This window comes from Bombus fervidus, chromosome 11, assembly GCF_041682495.2.
Source record: "Bombus fervidus isolate BK054 chromosome 11, iyBomFerv1, whole genome shotgun sequence".
NCBI lineage: Eukaryota > Metazoa > Arthropoda > Insecta > Hymenoptera > Apidae > Bombus > Bombus fervidus.
In genome coordinates this window covers 8,107,255-8,127,987 of record NC_091527.1, presented here as the reverse complement: position 1 = coordinate 8,127,987, position 20,733 = coordinate 8,107,255, and the positions used below count along the sequence as shown (strand labels likewise).

Here is a 20,733-nt window from a genome sequence, read left to right as displayed (position 1 = left end):
AAACAGAACAATCCAAACGCGCAAACGCGTTTTACAGTCGCAAGATAACAAGTTCTTTCGGGATTAGGATTCCAGAACCTCTTTTGATCGTCTTGATAACAGATGATACGTTTCTTTCGTTTCCTAAATTTCCCGACGTGTTTTAGTACTTGAAACGATATTTCACGATTTAATCGTCGTACAACGCTGTACTTGTAAAAATGAACGGCACAACCTCTGTGAAGATATCGATATTTGGATCCAGACTGCGACCGAGGCCTTCGATCACTACCATACTGAGAATCACGCTGCTGAAGGTTCCGTCTTGCTTCACACGATGCCGAACCATCGCGGAAAACAATTCAGTCACAACGGTACTCACGTCTACCTGTAACATTTTGAAACGTTCCTCTGAAAGGGTTTTGATCGATTTCCACCATTATTTCTCGCATTATACACTCGTGTCTTTGAAAATGTTTTAACATTACATTGACTCTACTTTGAAGATGCGAGTTTACGATATCTTTCATTGTATTCTTAAAACCGTCTGGGTCGGGGGATACGCGCGAACTATGTTCCAGAATGTATTCCGCTGCCAATTCACCCTGAAATAAATAAATGAAGAAGCGAATGGAAGAAAAGTAAAGGTATAAAAAGAGGGCAAAAGTAACAAATATATGTAGGTACGTTTCCCATGAGCACCGATCGGAAGACGTTCTTAAGATTTTGTCGACAGCGATCGTTCAGAGATACTACCAAACCACAATCGAGTATGACCAAGCGTGGATAAGTCGGTAAGTACTTTCGATCGATAAATTTCCAAAACCAAGCGCTAATCTTTCCAATAGGCTCACAATTTGTCTGTACCAAGATATTACCAGGATGCAAGTCACAGTGAATGAAGTTGTCTTTAAACACCTGTCATTTTCCCGATAACTTTCATTGTAATTAATTAAGAAGTCCATGAGAATTACTCGACGCGATACCAATCATGTTGACAGACCGCGCTATACCATTTTTAAAATCGTTTTGATCCCTATCTTAGCCAGCCTTCCTTGCAATGTTGTATCGTGATCTCCGAGATACTCGGAAATTGGAAAACCTTCGTGAAAACTTTCCACGAGAACTTCGCGTTGAGTAAAATCTGTGTAGGGCCGGGGGAATATGACATCCTTTTTCCTTGAAAAATTTTTCGAAAACTGAATCAAATTCTGTGCTTCCAAATTCATGTCGACCTTTAAAAAAACAGTTAGTGTATAAGGACAAATATTTTAAATAGCTCTATAAGATCTAAGCGATTAAACTTGAACGTGATGCTTGCTTGATTTTCCATTATTTGTGAAAATTCATCGATGCAATCGTTAAGACTGAGCCATTGCAATTGGGGCACGATATATGTCGCGCATTTGCAAATCCCTCTCATTATGCAGAGATCTCTTCTAAATTAAACGACAAAGAAAAACGATCCAGAGATTCAGGAAGATTGGTTATTATTTTCCATTACACTATACCTTAGTTGTCCTTTAATTCCAGGATGTAAAATTTTAACCGCTACCGGTTGTAGCTTCCGACTTACATATGCATTAACGTTCTTATCTGTTTCATCAATATTCAACGTTTTCTCTGAAATTATTTTACGTCACGTGAAATGTTTACAATTCGATATAGTAGAACTAATTTTTTTCGTATATTTACCAATGAAACTGATTAACGAGCCAAATTTTAAATATTCGATAACTGTAACAAGATTCATGACATATTACACATTTACATATATACGTATTAAAAACTACGGAAGCATTAGAGCTTTTATTTTTCGTGTGACTGGAAGTTTCGTGGAAGTTTAATCAGAGGCATGTGTAGCAATGTGTTAGATAAGATGAAAGAAAAGATTGTGCTTATTAAATGGCTTACTTTGTATAAATGCAGGTATTTGAGGTTTTCGCGTTACATCCACTCGAGCATTCAGATCTACCCATGCCTTGTACACCTGCCGGTCGGACAGATTCATCAAATCGAACGAACGGACAAAATACAATCTATCAATCAAACTCGATCGATCCAATTTCATTTTTATACCTGAGCACAACACCCTGATCCGATAGGCATCTCGTGTTCGAATTTTACGAATATATTCCTCCAATTCGAGCCGTATATGGCTTTAAGCAATTGCTTTGTATAAATCCAAGAATGTGCGGAAGCGTTATGTTGCAATAATGACAGCGTACGACAAACATCCTCAGGAAACAAATCTTTTCTTGTTGACGCCCATTGACCGAATTTTATAAAAATTGGCCCGAGAAATTCGATACCTGCAATTGTAACCTGCGATCGATATATGTTTTTCTTTGACTAACAATAATTACCTTTCCGGAGGATTATCGGAAACACGTGTCCATGTGTAAAACGTGTGATCAAATATACGACAGACAATCCAGTAAGAATAGAACCTATCACAAGAATTCTTGCCACGATTAAGATTATATCAAAGAAACTTTCGTATTCCGTGTTCTTTGCCAACAGATCGTTTTCATAAATTTGCGTTCGATGCTGAGGCTTGTAAGACAAGATAAGAACAGCTTTAACCACTCGCTTTGAACTTTCAAAATTGCTAACGTTTCTTGCTATCGATCGATGAAATCGTATCGGGGTTACATATTTTTTTCTTTGCCACTTTTGTCCAAGATTTTGAAGGAATTTGTTGAAACGAAATGCTCTTGAAAAGTTCGAATAGAAAGCCATTGCAGATCATTCATCGCACTCGGATGGTGGCTCTGTCATGATAGATTACCCATCGATTACTTCTATAAACTTTTCATTTTTCGAATTAATCCATTCTTTCATTGTCTTTAGGGGTTCGTTCAAATTATATATTTCGATAAAGATATCGTTTTAGATATAACAACTTCTATTTGTAAAGGTTAAAATACATATTAACATTCAATATTACATACTGAAGTCATGTTAATATATCTCCGAAATCTATACATGCATGTTAAAGTACATACATATGTTATTCAAATTTTGTAATCAAATTACGTACATTTCTTGTTTCCTCATTTGGTAGCACTGCTCGGTATATTCATGATATGTGAATCACGAGTTGGTTGTTATTCCTTTCGTGAAAGTGGGTGTCTGCTAAACTTTTCTTCGATGTATAAGCTTTCTTAACTGAAATACTAAATGTATAGTTAAGGAAACGTAACGAAAGATAAAAGCTTCAAAGAAAACAGTGGAAATGATTACTACATTACTTTATTTCTAAGAAATTCGGTTGTGTTTACACCTTCTTAACCAAACTTGATCTTTATGATCTTCGCTTTATGTATTTATGATCAATAGTTAACTAAGAACACCTTCTATCAACAATTCGCTAGAATAATCTACAAACGTTATTCTAGATCTGAATATTAATATATGCACGCATGTTGTGACATATTCAAAAATAAAATCGAAAGGTAACCTCCATTTGCGTGTGTAACACTCAAGAATGACATCGTCGTTGTAGAATAGAAAACTAAGTTAAAAAGAAAGAATATAAATGAAATTCGATAAATGAACGGAAAAAGCATTGTATATACTTAATCGAGAAGGTGCGAATTATAATGGATACGGAACAACATTTTTCATAATTAGGTACATTAAAACAGAATGAGTTAATATTAGATAGAACTTAATAAGCATAAGGTTTCTAACATTGTTAAAGAGTCATTGTAGAATGCCTACAATAGCCAGTTCATCTTTAACATACGAAATTCTTATGTATCTAAACTCTTTTTATTTTGGTATGTTTGCTATATGTGAACTGGGTATGGGCTTTTTTAAAGCTGCAAATCTACCTTCACCTGGCACAAATACAACATTGGCAGAGTTTGCGCTTTTGTTCTTACTTATAATCACAGAAGGAGCCAGAATTTATTTTGGAAGGAAAGGGAATTTGACAGAACATGGATTACCAATTCTTATCGGAGTTATTTTAACTGTACCCAGCTCCTTGGCAACGTTATACTTTCTAATTTGGCAAAATTATGTGCTCAGACTGGAAGTGATTCTTTGTAGCATACAATTGGTACTTCTAGCGTCTGAGTTAATCATTTCTATCTTGTGCCTCATTGCTATTTACAAACCTTCATCTCCAGAAGATTAAACAACCTCGTTAGTACTTAAGAGTTTTAATTGATTGCATCATATTGTATGTTTCTGGATATTAATAAAAATTAAAAATAATCTAATCTATGAACAAGTATGTTTTTAATCTCCAATAAAATATCCATTCCTGTATATAAATGAACTTTGTAGACAATAAATTGTACAATCAATATGTTTTTTATTAATACTTTTCTTGTAAAAATGACATTTTTTGTCTATAATAAAATAAATATTTCTTAAATAAATAATGCATTTTTCTGTCTAATTATTTTTAATATGTATATACGTATATATATAAATATATATATATATGTATGTGTATTTAAAAGTACTCTACTTAAAAGTACATTAGTACATCATCAAATAACAGGTTTGAAAACTGGATGTTTAAAAATAACTTATCGTTTTCTCCAGTGCTTGTAAAATATATATGAAAACTGTCAAAATAGTATAATCAATATGAATTAATCACTTTTTTTAACTATATCTAACAAAACTTATGTACATTTAAAAAAGAAATGTACAAAATTTAATGAAATTTGTACCTATGCCTTTTTGTTTCAATAATTAACTTTTATACTATTTGCGCAGCCCTACGTCTTCTTATTGCACGTAATCGATTGCTACAATACATTCGTAAGAATACCGAACCAAATACTAGTAGAATGCCAATGATACCAATAACTGTCACACGATGATGATATACCAAACAAGATAATAATATAGCCAAACCCTGAAAAAGGAAGAAAACGATATCTTTTAAGCTTGTTTATTTTATTAATAGTAATATATTTAACAACATAATTACCTGTCTTATAGTCATCATAATGACAAACGTCACTGGACCAAATTTAGAAATTGTATAAAAGATATACAATTGACCACTTGCTGAACAAATTGATATAAGTGAGCAATCCACAATGAACCTAGGATACTGTGCAATAATAAGAATATTAAAGTTGTATCAGAGATTGTTGCTATCATTACCTTAATTAATTAAAATTACCTTTGTCATAAAGGAAAATATAAGAGGGAAACTTGATTGTTGAAATAAGGACATTGCAGTTAATAAACAGGAGAACATATTAACTACACACATCATTTGCACACTCGTTACCCCATACTCATCAAATAATGCACTTTGCCAGGTACTTGTAAAACTATCTAATAATAAATAGCCTCCTAAGAGAATAATACCAGATATAGTTGTAGCTCCATCTAAAAGCATAGAAACAATAATTAGAGAAAAAAAGATTAGTAAATTTACACTAAATGACAAAAAGCGCTCACCGCTTTTGTAATCTGAACTATTTAACATGAACAATGTCATTCCAATAGAAATGAGTACAGCTGTAACATATTCGTAATATTCATATGTGGTATGTGAAACTACTTTTCCCATTATCATTACTGGGATTATTTTCGAAGCTTTTGCCAATACCTGAAATGTATATACCATATTTAATTAAACGTAATTACCAAACAAAATTCTCGAGTCAAGAAATAAAAAACAAAATGTTAAACGAATGATTACCTGTGTTGGGAAACTAACATACTTTAGAGCTTCATACTGACACCAACTGCTCATGATATTTGATAAGGAGCTAAATGCATACTTATAAAGAGGTGCTTTGTGTTGTGGTTGTCTTTGAATTATTAAATACAACCCTGACATTAAGAATGCAAGAATTCGATTTACAAATACTAGAAATTGTGAATCTTGGAAATGATCCTTGTTACCAGCAACGTCTTCATATTCCTGAAAAATTAAATTTTTTCATAAAAGACTTTTAATGATTTTATAATATTAAACTAGACTATTCATACTTATAACATATTATGAATTTTGCAACCTACATTTTAAACATCATCTCGAAACGGTATTAAAAGTCTATGTTCAAGAAAATAGAGTTGCAAATTCAAAAATCTTTGCTTCACAGAAACCTTGGATATCCTAGAAGTAGTGACTAGCAATGATCAAACTCTAAGTTAAGAATGTTTTTTAGTACATGATGGGCATTATCCCATATTAACATGTACTTGAAAATTGTTGATGTTGTTATTTCACATTTGTCCAAATGTACAATTTCTCAAAGATAATTCATTGTAAAACATTTCTCGCTTTGTAATTTCATAAATTTCTTTATCAATGTATGGTGTGAATGCGTATGTGTGCATGTGTGTGTGTGTTTTTATTAAACAGATTATACCTGCGTCATTATTTTTTCTTGTAAGTAACCCCATGTTAAATAACTAATTTGCAGCCCAAAAAAACAATATAGGAGTAACAAAGCATCTTGTGTAAAAGTACGTTGGCTATGATTCGATGGCGTAGATGTATAAGAAGATGAATCCAGTAGTCCTGTTTCATAATGACCCACAAAACATAAATGTACTAGTTTGGGTATGCACCCTTTGCCTGTTTAAAAGAATCACAATTTTAAATAAAAGTTCATAAATTCTTTTTATTTGATTAATATATCCTATCACTTACCTCCCCTTTGGATATATTTGGTATGACGAACATATTTGTATATGAGGCAACCTGGCAATAATACAGTAGCATAACTCAATAAATTTAAGCATAATTTAATAATCCAATTATAGGAGGAAGTTTTTAAAAAATTTTCTCCGGTATTCACAAAAGACTTAATAATTTCACTAGCTCCAAATATAAGGCTTACTGAAAGTAGTAGCAATATGCTACAGAAAAAATTATATTAATAAGTGAAAAATATCATCCAAGGATTTTATTTATTTGTACTATATTTTTTAGAAGAGAGAGAAAAAGAAAGAAGAAAAGAAATAAAAAGGGAATCATAATGTTAATGCATGGCAGTCTCATTATTTCAACAATTTCGTATTTGAAACTTACCATATTATAGCATCGCCCAAAAAATTTCGCATTGTTCCAATTATAATAGAATTTCAGTAAAAATAAATGATTATGAATTAACCGATTGTTTCATAATTTGGTTTTTCAACATCAAATATTTTATGATTGCCTTACATGTACTACATGTTGCGCATACATTTAATATACAATGTTATTTAAATCATTTTAAGAAATTAATTATTTAGAAGTAAAATATAGAATTCATCAAAAATCCGTAATAAAAAATACAATATAATATTCTGACTAATAATTGAAAGGTATCTAAAAATATTTCGTTAAATCATCATTTAAAATGTAAATCACTTGCATTTTCCTAACAACCAACTGACATAACAAACTCATATCTGTTGATAGAAAAACTATATGTATACATATATACATGTATATACATATATCATGGCCATCGATGTATATATGCTTTATAAATACATATGTTAGTTTGATTGTTCCATTTTTTTATCCAACAATTTTGATCATTTAATACATTGACTTATAAATGCAAAATTCCAAATCTTATTTTATTTTGTATACATGTCAATAATAGAGTATATTTATTTCCCCTAGCTTATAATAAATATTTCAATTGAATAAAAAACTTTCACTGTTTCAGATACATTCTTTTTTGTAATAAAAATAATACATTTGCATATCCGCGTATATAATGAAATAATATTTTAACTTGCGCAATATAGCATTTAACCCATTATAGTGCACGTAATAGCAAAGTTTGAATAATCGATATACCAATCTTTGATACAACTACTCAATGGTTATACGATCAATAAAAATATAAAATGCTTCTATAATGTAATAATGTAAATTGTTTAAAAAAATAACTCAATCATGACTTCATTAGGTAAGTATTAATTTAATAAAAAACAACCAAAGATAATTTAAAGAATGGTAAATTATAGAGTTACTATTTCTATCTACATGTACATCTCAGTAAAAGAACTGAACAAAAAATTTACGCGGGAAATGTATCAAATAATATTTCAATGTCACTGCGACATAGTAGTAGCGTGTAATCATATTAAATATAAATACGATATTTTTAATAATTAGTATTTCATATATTTCATATAAAAATAAAACAATTCATTACTACAAGATCATTACTACAAGATCATTACCACAAGACATATTTTTGTATTTTCTTAAGGCAAATCTTTGTTTCTACTAATGAAACTGACTACTTCTATTCGCAAATTGTATAAAAGACCATTTACAGTATGCATAGAGGGCAATATAGGAAGTGGTAAGACAACATTCTTAAGTCATTTTAAACAATTTAACAATACAACTGTTTTACAAGAACCAGTAGAACTTTGGCGAAATGTTGCCGGAACAAATTTATTGGTAAGATTACTTGAATATAGATTTATTGCTATTCATGTAAAAATATATGTAACATTGATAAATATTTGCTTAAAATATTTAGGAATTAATGTACACAAATCCTAGACGCTATAGTTTCTTATTCCAATCTTATGTACAATTAACAATGCTGCAACTTCATACTTACGAATCTGGAATGCCTTATAAAATTATGGAAAGATCAGTATTTAGCTCGAGGTGCTTTATAGAAATTATGAAACGTTCTAAACTATTACAAGATGTGGAAGTAATGGTCTTAGAAGATTGGCATGAATGGTATATACAGAATGCTAATATAGTAACGGATTTAATAAGTATGTTATCATAAATGCATAATATAAATTATATGTTTCTCATTGATAACAATATTAGTTATTATTTTTATATTAATGCAGTTTATTTGAGGACATCACCGGATATTGTATATGAGAGAATGAAAAGAAGAGCGAGGAAAGAAGAAAATTGTGTATCATTAGAATATTTACAGCAAGTTCATAATATTCATGATGAGTGGCTTTGTCATCAGACACTATTTAATGTATCAGCACCAGTTTTAATAATAGATGGAGATAAAAGTTTACAAGAAATGGTCACACAATTTGAAAATTGCAAAGACTTAATTTTTGGTAAAAAAGGAGAAAAAAAAAATTAGAAAAGAAGGAAAAATATGTTACAAATGTGTGTATGTGTTACTTGAAAATATATTTCTTGTATTTCTTATTTATATTACTTCTTTGAAGTGCTTATATATATATTAACTGTACATTAATTACATATATTTTCTACTTGTATATATACTAGAAATATAATATAATTGTATATATACTAGAAATATAATATAATCATTTTAAGTATACCTGTATGTACAGAGAGAGAGAGAGAAAGAGAAAGGGAAAGAGTTAAGTTAAAGTTAAAGTTAAAATTAATCGTTTTATAATGATCATATAATATGACATAATTGTGCATCTAATATATATATTAAATAATTACATTTAAGAAAAAGATGGATTTCTGAACACTAAGCAGTGAAAGATTATACATAGTTGTTAATGTAAAACTGCAGTTATCTTAAGCAAAGCAGCAATCGGCGGATGATAAGCCACGCTTTCGTGGGCAAATGGATGTCCTAAGAATAAGATATTTGTACCTGGAAAATATATATCTACATAACGTCTGTCGCGACTCACGGCACTATTCGCGACTTTGCCCTCAGTTTTCCTTGCCCATGGAACGCCCACTTATGCTGCTTTATAGTGATATTTGCATTAATTGTATGTTGTTCGACGATAACTATATGCATAATTAAGATGAATGTTATTGTAAGATTAAAAGATTATATTAATGTATTACAATAAATATTATATTATATTTATTAGAATTTATTTATTAAAACGACTCTTTAATACAATATGCATTACAGATAGAAACAACAGTTAACTTTTTACTCTAGTTATTATAATTAATATAAGTTGGATACAATTGAAAATAATTTTCGTTTCTGACTAATAAATATGATAATTACTTGTGGAATATATTCAATTAAAAGATAAATTGTTCAAAGATACAGTTAAAAAGCGTTATGTCGATTGGCTGCGAGCAGAAGCTAATCGTATTGCACAATCGTATTCTTTACAAATCCATAAGATGTTTATCAAATTACCAATATCTGCATTTTTTGTATTAGCTTGTTTCCAGTCCAGAAATATTTGATAAATTACCTAGAAATATGGTCATTAGTACAAAAACTTACAATGATACAGATAAGAATATAAACGAGAAATAGTATATTGGAAACAAATTTACTTCACTTATGCCCCTAAATTTGTAATTTTCTTCGAATTGTTCAATTTGACCGTCCGAATATAACAATTTTCTAGCAACGTCTTTCCAACCATGTCCAATATAAGTTTTAATTATAAATATATCATCTAAATTAATTTCGTCAGTACAAGTACATAAACGTTCTACTTCTGCTGGCATTTGTCGAATATTTTTTGTCCATGTTTCTTCTGATGCATCAGAATTATTCTTAGCAAATTGATTAATATTACAAATGTAACTAGTTTTAGAGCCAATTTTTACACCGTTTGAATTAATTATATTGTAATTCACTACATGTGTTCCTTGTGCTGTAAAGTAAAATATAATCGCTTTAATACAAACAAATTTAACAAATTTGATTTTTTTTCAAGTTTAAAGAGTGAATAATACTTACAATGTTTGCGTTGTTTCGATTTTGTTTTCGTTTTAATATTCGGTTTTCTACGTTCTTTTGCATCATCTTGGGAAGCTTTCGTATCATTCAGATCTTGTTTTTCGGTAGAAGACTTGGCGCTCGTAATAGGTACTGCGTCGTTTTTTTCGGGGGACGTTACGTTCTTTAATTCCAATTGCGGTTCTGTAGTAATTGGAACAGATTCGAATTTGGTCGTTTTCGTTTCATCGCCGTTTACTGTATTTGGTTCTAAATTGTGAGTATATCCTTCGATCGGTATTCGTGGTGGATCAGGTTTCGCATCGGTTGTTAACATATGAAAACGATGAGATAAATTTGAAAGTATTGGCATTTTCCTCGAAATTCAAATGCCGTTCAAAAGAAGTATCTCTTCACTATCTTTTTTTCTATGATAGAAGTATCATAATATGAATTTTATATTTTCATTACCACCATGTTTGATGAATACTACATTTTCTGGTAAAGTAATATAAAAAATAAATATATTTTATAAATATAAAGCCAACTCGAAAAAAGAAAAACGTGGACGTAACAAATTACATATATCCATTTGTTAATTTCTTTATTACATAATTATACAATTTTTATAATTGCATATATTTCAATTTTTTATATTATACCGATATGAAGATCAATTCGATGGAAAGGATTATTTACCTTATTTTAATTAAAATATCAGATATTTAACAATATTTTCTTTGCATATTCTTCATTCGTATCCTTACCTTTCCTTTTGGATATTGAGTTAAGGAAATCTTCCCAGAAAAATCGTTATTTTTAATAAAACTTTTATTTCCTTATTATTCATGCATTATGTTCTGAACCGACGATATCTAGAACACCAAAATTTATAAAAATAGTTACAAACAAAAAACATTAATTAGAAATATTAATGATATGAATATGAATATAATGAGTATGAATATGATTCTTAATGACCTTAAGATAATCTGGGTTTTCCAGAAGTGAAAGCTCGTCACAATAATGTTATCGCGAGTAATAGTTATCAACACAAAACTGGAATAGCTGAATTTGAAATAGACAAAGAGTTCCTCTCATTGTTTGTAACATTGTTTTAATTGCTTAATTTGTGCTAATTCATTCTCGTGAAACTTGATATAAATGCAGTATGAATCATTTTAGAAACACATCGTCCGTAATAAAAGTATAACATTTCAAATAATGTCTATTACTTGTCAATTTCCAAAAACAATAAAAGCGCGAAAGTTTTAAAAAATCATGTTTCATATTAAAAGCAGCATTCTCTTTTTGCTAATTACAATAAAATTGAATGATGTAAAATATTTTGAAACAAAATATTTATATGCGTATAGAATCTACATTTCAGATAAATTTCCTTGTTTAAAATATTTAAATTAATTTAATCCTGCAAGACTTACAGTATCTCGATTCCTGTGCGTTTTTCAACTTGAATATCCTTTCTTTATTTCATAGAAAGTTATATGCATTCATTTGCATACATGATAATATCACTTTCAAATAAAATTTCTTAGCGCACACACTGTTATTTCGTTGTTAACCTCTTGACTGTCATGAATCTACTCAACAGGTGGTATGGTTTACTTGACACTACTTGACACAAACGTATCATTAGGATATGACGTAAATGTATAATTTTATTATGTACCAGATTTAATATATTTTCACTCGCAATCAAATTTTTCCTTTCTCTCCAATTATAATTTATTTTATTTAAGTAAAATTTTCTTATATTTTCTTTAGTACATAATACAATAAAAGTATCTCTTTATAAATTGACTTATTATTAAAAATATGAATCCGGAAAATATTTTAAAAAATTATGTATTATCCCAATATACCACGGAAAAGTTAAAAGTAATTAAAGAGAAATTGAAACAAGATATAATTCAAGCTGATCCTTTATGGCAAATAGTAACTAGGAAGGTTAGTATTAATAGTTGTATTAGGAAACAAAATTATATTTAAGGAAAATAATATTGAAATTTGCATTATCTCACTCAGAAAGGAGTAACACATATAGATGTAGAAGAAACTTCAAGCGAAAGCAATAATGATTGTAATGATATTCTATCCAACACGTCAGATCAATTTTCATCTACTCAGTTTTATTTTACACAACTTGATAAGCTCTGGGATAAAAATATTAAACAGGAGTATGTACCAAAACTTGATATCACAGAATATCTTTTTGAAGAATTGGAATGCCCTAATGGAAAATTAGATCTAAATCAATTAGAGAATTTAACAGATGCAGAATTTCAAGAAATAGTCTGTGATTTAGAAAAAAAACTAACTATGATGGGTACATATAATCTATGTTGTTCCTTGAATAATATGACTTTGGAACAACGAGTTAAATACACAGAAACTTTTTATACCCATTTATTATTACCAAAGGTGAAGTTTGAATGATATTAATCTATAAAGAATTAGACTGCTTGCATAAATTTTTACACAAACATGGCTAATAATGTTTGAATATCATTGCAGATTATTGCTTTGAAAGAACCTTCCAGATTACTTTTATCTGCTTTAATAGAGAGCACTCAGAAATTTCCGGATGATATTCAGAAGTTTATTTTTATTCCCCTTTTAAACCTTGATTTAACAGACACAACAATTATTGATGCTGTAGTAAATACTTTTGAACCTCAAAGACATATCGTTCTTATTACGTAGGTACCAAGCTTATTATTAATCAATTAAATTTCAAAAGAAACTAAAGCATTAGCAATTGAGTGGTATCATTTTTACAGAGAATATTTATCACATGTGAAAGAACTCAAATCATGGCATCTTTCTTTCCTACGTACTTTAATTGATACTAAAACAGATATTACCACAAATGACAAACTTATACAGTTATTATTTGAGAAAGCGGTTGACTTTGCCAAGGATAAAAATTTTGGGAAGCTTGTATTATCACTTATAAAGTCAAATATTAAATTTTCAGATGAACAAAAACAATCATTATGGGAAATAGCAAATACTAATCAAACATTGTTTAAAAAACCTATTCAAAATGTACTAAAATCTATGTAACTTATGTAAATACTACAAACCACAAATTATAATAAATTTTATTTTTTCTATAATTATATTTATTCCCCAATCTAAAAATTAGAGGTATAGGAGATTTAAAATCAAAATATAAAACGCGTGCGCATAAGAGTTAACATTTTTATACAAGTACGGATGGGAAAAACATGACGGAAGAACTTTCCGGTGTGACAATCGTTATTTTTATTGCCGCTGGAGTACTAACAATATTATTACTGTTTATATTTGCAAAACGACAAATTATGAGATTTGCATTACGATCACGCCGTGGCCCTCATATCCCTATCGGGCACGATGCACGAAAGGTACGAGAAATTGTAGAGGTTAAGTTTATTTACATCTACAAATATGTATATCTATTACATTTACATTGAAAATTAATGCTTGTTTTTTAAGTTAAAAACAAAACATTTTAATTATGCTATACAATTATTCACTATTTTGAACACATGTGTCTATATTCGCATATACATATATACATATAAAAACATTTTCAAACATTTCAATCTTTTAGTCACTGAAGAAGGAGATTGAAAGACGAATAGAAGTAATACCAAGAATTCAATACGAGCCACAACTTATTAGCGATCCAAGATTTATTTTAACTCCTCGAGGACAGGTTTCACCTCATTACTACAGATTAAAAGCTGTAGATGATGTTAAGACCTTGGGTATAATTATATTTATTATGGTAAACAGACTCTATGTTCAAACTAATTTTCAATCTTTTTTGTAGAAGCTGAAATTACTAAATATGATAATTGTTTAAAAAGACATCCATCTGAAAATTTACGGGCATATTTACTTGCCATATTGGCAACGCCATTAAATGGAAGTGGACAACGATTAATTCATCAGTTCTGCGATTTATATGAACATGCACGACACGATCCAACTGAATTTGGTGATGAGGAATATCAAGTATATACTCGTTTATTCCTTAAGTTAATGGACGCGTAAGTATGATTCTTTTAAATTATGGAGTGTAAATTTAAAATCTGTAGTATGTTGTACTATAATATAATGAGACAAAAACATGGTATCCTTAAATGTTCCCATAGGGCTCGTTTATTAAAATCATATCCAAGCAGTAGGAAATCTAGTCCAAGCCGCACACCTATAAAAAAAAACATTGAAACGAAACGGAATATATTAGAACCCAAGATGAAACTACTGGAAGATCAAACATTGACTGGATCACGTCCGAATACATTAACCGTGATGATGTTGGATAATAGCGAAACATCTGTTTAGCATTATGAAAGTCGTCACATACAACACATGTGACGATATGTTTGTTCAGAATTGTCAGTCTCTACATCATGTGGGATTGCAAGTAAGTAAAATACATTTTCAACTTTTGTTTTAATGGTATTTCACAAATATGTTGCTCCTTTTAATTTCATACCTTAAATTTGCAGTAACGGACACGTTTTTTGTTCCAACTTGCGGTTAAATATCGATGTCCGTTTTAATCGATAAATATTTACTCCATACATTTTTATAATATGAATTATGTCTTAAAGAAATTAATGCCCGATGAAACGTGTATTTATATGTATTAGAAATATGATTCGTTCTCATATAATTTAACCATTCCATCATCTGAAAGAGGTATATAATATCTTTAATAGACTGTTCATTCTAGAATAACTATACAACTTCTAATGAAGAAAAAAAATATTAAATTGTTAAATTATCATTCGGATGCTAGTTGGATCGTTTTGTATAGAAATAAAAGTAATCGTGAGTACCTGTGGAATTGCATGTTTCCAATTCTCTCTATCGGAAAGAACTGTTAGAGCTTGAGGAAATAATTTTATTCTGACATTTTGCGATTTAATCACTAGATCTCGTTTCATTAACATGGAGTCTATGCCAGACAAGCTTATCACAGAGATAAATAAAACATTACAATAGAATTGTATTTTGTCATTATGATTTTGTGATGAGTCCATTAAAAATCCTTGAACTTGTGCCATAAGCTCCAGAATCCAATTTGAACTGGATCTTTCGAATTGCATATTGGCTTGTACTTTTTGTATAATTTCGAGAAAATACGTCTGCACACTTTAATAAAAAATATTAAGACGCGTGTTTATTCCCATGTTTTGATGTATCAGTAAAATTACAATAATGACCAAGAATGTTACCTTGATGTAGAAGCAAAAGTTTCACCGATGATCTCGTTCAACCACTTTAAGGGGGCTTCGGAATTAGACTTTTTTAAAGACAATTCGGCTCTAATCGCGATCGCATTCTTTAATTTTCTGGCCATTGTTTCCCACCATACTTTAGGGGATGTAGTTCTTTCTAAATGCTCCATTGGTAATTCCAAAGCTGCCATGAAATAAGGGTAGAAACGGTCGTACGTTAAATCTATTTTGTCCAAAAGTTCTTCCAGTATGGTAGAAAGCAGTGTAGAGTTAACATGGCATATTTCTGGATTTCTTAATGCCTGAGCATATGAATACATGATGCAATGAAACGATTTTATCGAATCTTCGTTACCAACGTTCATTTTTTTAATTGTACATTCTAAGGTAATTTTTAAGAACCATTTAATGATATTTGGTTGTACAGCTTGACACAAGTACTCGAGATTTTCATACAATATCGGGTGCTCATTGTCTTTCCAAATGAAATCTTCTGCATCGTTTAAAGATTTATACGTCGATAGATAATCTTCTATAAAAGATTTAGCAGATAAAGATATCGTCGCATGATGACACGCGATAGAAAGAGTATATTGTTTTGCTTCGGCTGATAGGTGAAAAGTATCCTTCAAAAAACTCCAATTTATATTGGGTAATGGTTTCGGATATTTATGAGCGAATATTCGTAGGCATTCCGTAACAATACAATGATTATTCGAATCAAATTTATTAGTTTTCCTCAAATATTCACCGACCGCTCTGATTACGCTTTTGTCTGGTAAATATTTAAAATTTTGTGGCTCCCCTTGAGGCCAGTCGTACATGCCGGATCGGAAGCTATTTACTTCTTCTATCACGAAGGAAATTAAAAGGTTCCCGGCTGCTGGCAAAGTCGTTTTATTTATATTTTGAAGCATTTGGATCCAACAAACACCAGGTATATACGGAAGCACGTCCTCTGGGTTTTTTACCGTGTCGGTTGGAATTTTCGCATACGTAGCTGGTAGTACGAGATTAGATCTAAATTCTACTGGTAATGTTTTCAAGGATAATTGTTCGAGACGGTACGAAGCTAGAGCTTTAAGTGCAGCTTTGATTACCTTTACATCATTACATGTCGTGTATTTCCACAACTTCGATACGATATCGTCGATCAATTGATGGTCGTGTTCTTCGAGGCATTGAGAAGAAGGTGCATAGAATGCAACATCAGCAAGTAGTTCGCACAAGCTTTCTAAAACAACAGACCGCTTCTCTTTTTCCATTTTTGGAGATAGCACTCTCCATGTCGAACAAATGTCTATTACGGATGCTTTGTAAAGAGCAGAAATACATCCAAGCGCGAGCGCGCTTGCGGTTCCGCCGTTCATACCCGTCGAACGATTTAATATTTGCAATATCAATGGTACCAATTTTTCCCCATGTTCAGGATAATTTTCACAAATATGTTTCATAGCTCTTGCACAAGTTGCATTCGCATACCAGGAGAGATCGTCTTCCATTACTTTGATTATTGCAGCAAAGAGAAATCTGTAACATCTCGGTTCTTTTTTCAATGCTTTCAAATATAATTCGATTATAAAATATTTCAGTTGCTTGTCACCGTTTAATAACCCGTTAAAGGTATGATTAACGATTGGGACATTTTCTTTCGTTATCATAAGCTCAGGCATTACCAGTAACAAACATTTTGATTCTATACTGCTTTTACATTTGGTTAATTTATGCAATACCAATGAGAGCATGTGCGATCCAAAATTTGTCCTTTCTCTGCTAACATCAACGAGTATATTACAACACAGTTGAACTATTTGTGGCTCGTTTGACTGTAAAAGGAGACCAGATATCAATAGTTTACATTTGTCTTTTAAGCAAGTTGGTACGCATGATATGTTGTTCAACCATAATAGAATATCATTTTGGTTCCAGATACTCCAGCAATGTACTAGCTCCGTGTAGAATTGAATGTATGGGTCGGAATGAGTAAACACTGTAAAAAGTTTATTTGAGAATATCGTTTCATTGTTGCACGTTAATTTCGTTCTTGTAAACATCTCGCTGGCTAAATCTCTCGCCATGTCCAGTGCCTCAGAACACAATACGGATGGATATGCAATCCATTTTACAATAGATGCTATCAAAGTGTAGAAAAATATATCGTTGTAAGACATTTTCTTTATTATCATCGTACCTACAATGTGATAAATTTATCATAACAAGCATATTTCGAAAAATCAGTAAAAATCGAAAATTCTTATAAATAGTGGAAAATACCGGAAAATACTTACATATTTGTAAAGTAGTATACAAATAAATAGCCGGACATAAAGTAATTACTTCTGCCATTAATGTTAGCACAAGATTCCCAATATAGATATCACAGTGGTCCATGATAAACAATATAACATGAAAATTTGGTGTTGGATCAGAACCTTTCTTTAATAATTGTATAACTAAGGACACAATCATCGGCAACAAAGCTGTACAATATTCTCTGTTTCTTTCTGATGCAGCTTTCTCTGCAAGCTCTAAGATTCTATAGTTTGTATTTATACAAGAATGAATTTCCGCTGTGCACATCCAAAGTAAAACTTCTGTCTGTATATATGTACTGTGTCTCGATCTAATTAACAGTTGCCAAATTTGTTGCATACAGTAATCCATCGAATCTGATGAAGGATTGCATAAAACATACAAAAATACCGGTCGTAACATTTTCATGCCATTTTCTTTAATTCTGAAATTTGGAAAAATTGTATATACATACATGCATATATAGATATAAGAGCGTGCATAATTATAGACATATATGATGTATGTATATATAACATTTGTATATACATTTTTATACATACCGAGGATCCTGATGATTCAGAATAAATGTCATCTGATTTAATATAGTCTGCCAGCTATGTTTGTCTTGAGTTAAAATGGTTATAAAAGGGTGTTGTGGCGTATGTAATGTAAACGGATATATATTTTCTTTTCCTGTATCGCGTTTTAAATCTAATATTAGTAAATGGCTTATGGTTGTAGTAGCAACCATACAATTTCTAAAACGTGTGACATATTATAGAACGATATTAAGGAACAATAAAGATACATAAAGAATATCTTTCATGGATTAAATGAATTTCTGTACTTTATAGAAGAGATACTCGAGATGAAAGTAGCTAAAGCCTCGTTAATGTCCCATAATCCATTTTCAACCAGAGCAGTTAGGGCTTGACAGGCAGATATGCTGAGCGTGACATTTGTACTATCTCGTTTTGTTAATAACAACTTAAACTCGGGTATCTGTATAAATTGATGAACGGAATGAGCAGAATTAGATTAATATTTCCTCTCTGATTAACGCAAAAGTAAAAACGATGTATTGGATCATATAGTACCCGAACGAATACGTGTTTTACCTTAGAAATATGGTCCGTTTGTTGATCGCATTTCTTTTTCTTAATGGATTCGAAGAGTTTCGATGTTGCCTGTGTAGAAAAATACATAATACAGTTGGAATAGAATACCAGGTGAAAAATATAAACGTTTAATTGCGATACATGAAAAAAGGGAGTAACTCACGTGCGATATTAATACAGGATTCGTCGATTCTAATTTATATTCTATTTCATCCATCGTGCAAACGTAATATTCCAATAATTGTCCTATATATTAATTGTTATTCAGTTCAGTCAGTGTTTCGGTACTCTTTATCACGGTAATGCGTGGATGAAATAAAACTTGAGCCGTGAGTGTACGAAGCGAAATATTTAGGTTATAAAACATAACCTTGTGCGTGCATCGTTAAAAATATATTGAGATCTGTAACGGTACACTGTTAATATACACTGTTTATCGTTCATCGTAAAAATTATGAAAATAAGAGTAACGTATTTGTACAAAGAATATAGTATATGTATAGGTTTATCGAGAGAAATGGAAAAAGTAACGATTATTTCCGTGTTACATGAAGGATGATAATACGAAACTAAAGTGTCATAAACCCATGAGCGTATTCCCTTTTACCGCTAGTTCACACAGAGGTTCTCAAATAATGTTAAACGTTATATTACAATTTTGTTTGACAATGTGCGAGTAAACGTAAATAGATAAAATTGTAAAAATACCATTTGACAGGAAGATATACCGCAATAATTCATGTACGAATGCTGACAGGATAGAACGAAAGAAGGAGGAAAGAAAATTGTACGAAAAGTCGGTTGAGTCGATAACAAGGGGGAACTTTGAAAAGACGCGAACTCGTTGAAGGACGATAGTGTACCGATCGAGGATACTGTATAATAGTAAGATTTTTCAATATATTTATTCGTATGGACAAGTTGGAGCATAGTGCACAATATAATTAATATATAGTAGTCTGAGGAAGGGGTCAGATTACATTCTGGAGTTTGAACACAATATCTTACAATTTAACGACAAGATGCCTGCGTTTTTGTATTTGCTTCTGTACGTAATGTTACTCGTATATTCATATATTCGAAGTGTATAATATATAAAGCGTAACGACTCACTATTTTTATCATTCTAAAAAAATGGAGACAAGAATATGGGTCCTTGTTTATTACGTTACGTTAATATGTCAGTCCATCTTATGTTGTCATTTAATTTATTCGTTTGAGGATTTTCGCAATGGATTATGCAACATCGTGGCAAATACGTAGTACTCGCTAGAATATATCCTTAGTCGGAGATTGTCTCCAATTATTAATTACAACGTTTGTATCTCGTTTGCGTTGAGAGGAAGTATCAACAAGTTCGACATCGATCGGCGCAGCGCCGATCTTTACGCGGGAGATCGAAACGATAACCGATCGAACGTAGGAAGGAGCCGGTTTCAACGAAAACAGGAGAAAAGTTTAAAA

General features: G+C 30.8%; 8 protein-coding genes across 11 annotated transcripts; 4 read left to right on the top strand and 4 right to left on the bottom strand.

The window, feature by feature from the left end:
- Positions 1-3: 3 nt before the first annotated feature.
- On the bottom strand, positions 4-2,862 carry LOC139992140 (uncharacterized aarF domain-containing protein kinase 2-like). The gene is given in 10 exon segments (XM_072012721.1): positions 4-367; positions 468-584; positions 667-918; positions 921-1,214; positions 1,301-1,418; positions 1,491-1,602; positions 1,675-1,716; positions 1,894-1,969; positions 2,059-2,291; positions 2,346-2,862. Coding segments are annotated over 10 exon segments (1,818 nt in total). The 5' UTR covers positions 2,722-2,862; the 3' UTR covers positions 4-169.
- Positions 2,863-3,697: 835 nt separating this feature from the next.
- On the top strand, positions 3,698-4,211 carry LOC139992138 (transmembrane protein 216). The gene has a single exon (XM_072012718.1). It carries the CDS (start codon positions 3,698-3,700, stop codon positions 4,124-4,126), a length of 429 nt encoding a protein of 142 aa, XP_071868819.1. The 3' UTR covers positions 4,127-4,211.
- LOC139992136 (adenosine 3'-phospho 5'-phosphosulfate transporter 1) lies at positions 3,812-7,377 on the bottom strand. Its single transcript, XM_072012716.1, has 8 exons — positions 7,004-7,377; positions 6,623-6,831; positions 6,339-6,547; positions 5,663-5,887; positions 5,419-5,569; positions 5,135-5,346; positions 4,937-5,062; positions 3,812-4,861 (listed from the first exon to the last, which is right to left on the bottom strand). Exons 1-8 carry the CDS (start codon positions 7,033-7,035, stop codon positions 4,703-4,705), a joined length of 1,323 nt encoding a protein of 440 aa, XP_071868817.1. The 5' UTR covers positions 7,036-7,377; the 3' UTR covers positions 3,812-4,702.
- A 409-nt stretch (positions 7,378-7,786) lies between these two features.
- Dnk (deoxynucleoside kinase) lies at positions 7,787-9,946 on the top strand. Its single transcript, XM_072012911.1, has 5 exons — positions 7,787-7,880; positions 8,187-8,383; positions 8,466-8,715; positions 8,797-9,079; positions 9,231-9,946. The coding sequence occupies exons 1-4, from the start codon at positions 7,868-7,870 to the stop codon at positions 9,051-9,053; spliced, it is 717 nt and encodes a 238-aa protein (XP_071869012.1). The 5' UTR covers positions 7,787-7,867; the 3' UTR covers positions 9,054-9,079; positions 9,231-9,946.
- On the bottom strand, positions 9,760-11,103 carry Imd (death domain-containing immune deficiency protein). The gene is made up of 3 exons (XM_072012909.1): positions 10,617-11,103; positions 10,205-10,530; positions 9,760-10,119 (listed from the first exon to the last, which is right to left on the bottom strand). Exons 1-3 carry the CDS (start codon positions 10,966-10,968, stop codon positions 9,979-9,981), a joined length of 819 nt encoding a protein of 272 aa, XP_071869010.1. The 5' UTR covers positions 10,969-11,103; the 3' UTR covers positions 9,760-9,978.
- A 259-nt stretch (positions 11,104-11,362) lies between these two features.
- Positions 11,363-20,092, bottom strand: LOC139992235 (focadhesin). Of its 2 annotated transcripts, XM_072012906.1 has the most exons (11): positions 19,978-20,092; positions 19,433-19,672; positions 19,270-19,338; positions 18,999-19,153; positions 18,712-18,909; positions 18,145-18,593; positions 15,854-18,047; positions 15,455-15,770; positions 15,109-15,305; positions 12,038-14,817; positions 11,363-11,470 (listed from the first exon to the last, which is right to left on the bottom strand). In XM_072012906.1, the coding sequence occupies exons 2-9, from the start codon at positions 19,484-19,486 to the stop codon at positions 15,153-15,155; spliced, it is 3,588 nt and encodes a 1,195-aa protein (XP_071869007.1). In that variant the 5' UTR covers positions 19,487-19,672; positions 19,978-20,092; the 3' UTR covers positions 11,363-11,470; positions 12,038-14,817; positions 15,109-15,152. The 2 variants fall into 2 exon arrangements, with proteins under 2 accessions (XP_071869007.1, XP_071869006.1); XM_072012905.1 differs by having other exon boundaries at positions 12,038-15,305.
- LOC139992236 (uncharacterized) lies at positions 12,428-13,906 on the top strand. Of its 2 annotated transcripts, XM_072012907.1 has the most exons (5): positions 12,428-12,563; positions 12,642-13,037; positions 13,131-13,315; positions 13,397-13,664; positions 13,765-13,906. In XM_072012907.1, the coding sequence occupies exons 1-5, from the start codon at positions 12,432-12,434 to the stop codon at positions 13,792-13,794; spliced, it is 1,011 nt and encodes a 336-aa protein (XP_071869008.1). In that variant the 5' UTR covers positions 12,428-12,431; the 3' UTR covers positions 13,795-13,906. The 2 variants fall into 2 exon arrangements, with proteins under 2 accessions (XP_071869008.1, XP_071869009.1); XM_072012908.1 differs by lacking the exon at positions 13,765-13,906 and having other exon boundaries at positions 13,397-13,735.
- Positions 13,847-15,627, top strand: LOC139992238 (protein C1orf43 homolog). 2 transcript variants are annotated; one of them, XR_011801052.1, is made up of 5 exons: positions 13,847-14,005; positions 14,215-14,371; positions 14,437-14,656; positions 14,762-15,036; positions 15,122-15,627. XR_011801052.1 is itself a non-coding variant. In XM_072012910.1 (4 exons), exons 1-4 carry the CDS (start codon positions 13,847-13,849, stop codon positions 14,952-14,954), a joined length of 729 nt encoding a protein of 242 aa, XP_071869011.1. In that variant the 3' UTR covers positions 14,955-15,627. The 2 variants fall into 2 exon arrangements, 1 of the variants encoding a protein (XP_071869011.1); XM_072012910.1 differs by having other exon boundaries at positions 14,762-15,627.
- Positions 20,093-20,733: the final 641 nt, after the last annotated feature.